The sequence below is a fragment of the Eimeria tenella genome, genomic scaffold (assembly GCF_000499545.2).
Source record: "Eimeria tenella Houghton genomic scaffold, Eth_scaff1722, whole genome shotgun sequence".
Lineage (NCBI taxonomy): Eukaryota > Apicomplexa > Conoidasida > Eucoccidiorida > Eimeriidae > Eimeria > Eimeria tenella.
The window spans coordinates 1,633-2,658 of NW_013541549.1; the positions used below are offsets into that span (position 1 = coordinate 1,633).

Genomic DNA, 1,026 nt, shown 5'->3' on the forward strand with positions numbered 1-1,026 from the left:
TAGTGAAACACAGGGTTTAGAGGGCCTAGGGTTTAGGAGAGAGATAGGATTTAGAGGGCCTAGGGTTTACGCGGTGTTAGAGTTTAGAGAACCTAGGGTTTAGAAGAAGGATACGGTTTAGAGGGCCTAGGGTTTAGGGTTGTGCTGGGGTTCGAAAGGGTAGGGTTTAGGAAAAGCTAGGGTTTACAAATTAGCTGTGAGTAGAACTCCCAGTCAAAACTACTGAGAGCCCAGCCGCCCTTTAAAACCTTTCCAGGGTCTAGGGTTTAGGGTTTAGGGTTTATTGTATGGGCGTGGATGGCTTGGCGAGTCCCTGTGCCGCCTCTGCGGAGTGGGCGTGCAGCGCGTTCAAAAGCCAGGCGGGCCGGCCCCCAGGTTCAGCCCTTAGGGTTTAGGGTTTAGGGTTTAGGGTTTAGGGTTTAGGGTTTGGACCTGCAGGGCGAGTGCGCAGTTTCTGGAATGCAAGTGCCGGGGTAAGAAGTGTAGAAGACACAATTCGGCAGCAGCGCAATTTGCTCTTCTGTGTCCGGCATCATTTCCACGGAAGCAGCAGCAACTTGGCCAGCAAACAGCGCGGGAGACTTTGCTGCTGCTTGCAGCTGCAGCAAAGACCCTGCTGCTGCTGCTGCTGCTGCTGCTGCGGGGGCGGGGGCGGCAGCGGCAGCAGCGGAGCGCGTAGTGCCCGCCACACGCGACAAAGAAGTCTCGAGCAAGCTTCCGGAGTGCTGCAGAGAGTCCTGCTGCTGCTGCTGCTGCTGCTGCTCAAGGTGCTGCTGCTCAAGGTGCTGCTGCTGCTGCAGCTGCTCGAGATAGAGTTGCGGCTGCGGGTCTATGGGGCTCTGGATGAAGCTGTGGGCGGCGCTGCTGCTGATTGCTGATGGATCTGCTGCTGCTGCTGCTGCCTCAGCAGAATCAGCAGCAGCAGCAGCAGCAGCAGCGAGTGCTGCGTCTGGCAGAGGGCTGAGGCCCCCGCCGCGGCTGCTGCTGCGGGCAGCAGACCTTGCCTCTGCACCCATGATAAAGGGG

The 1,026-nt window shown here is 58.2% G+C and overlaps 1 protein-coding gene across 1 annotated transcript; it reads right to left on the minus strand.

Annotated features, from left to right (window-relative positions):
* Window positions 1–419: 419 nt before the first annotated feature.
* ETH_00042690 (uncharacterized protein) lies at window positions 420–902 on the minus strand (the record flags this gene model as incomplete). The annotated part of the gene is made up of 1 exon (XM_013373775.1): window positions 420–902. A coding segment is annotated over one exon (483 nt), but the record flags the coding sequence as incomplete, so codon positions are not given.
* Window positions 903–1,026: the final 124 nt, after the last annotated feature.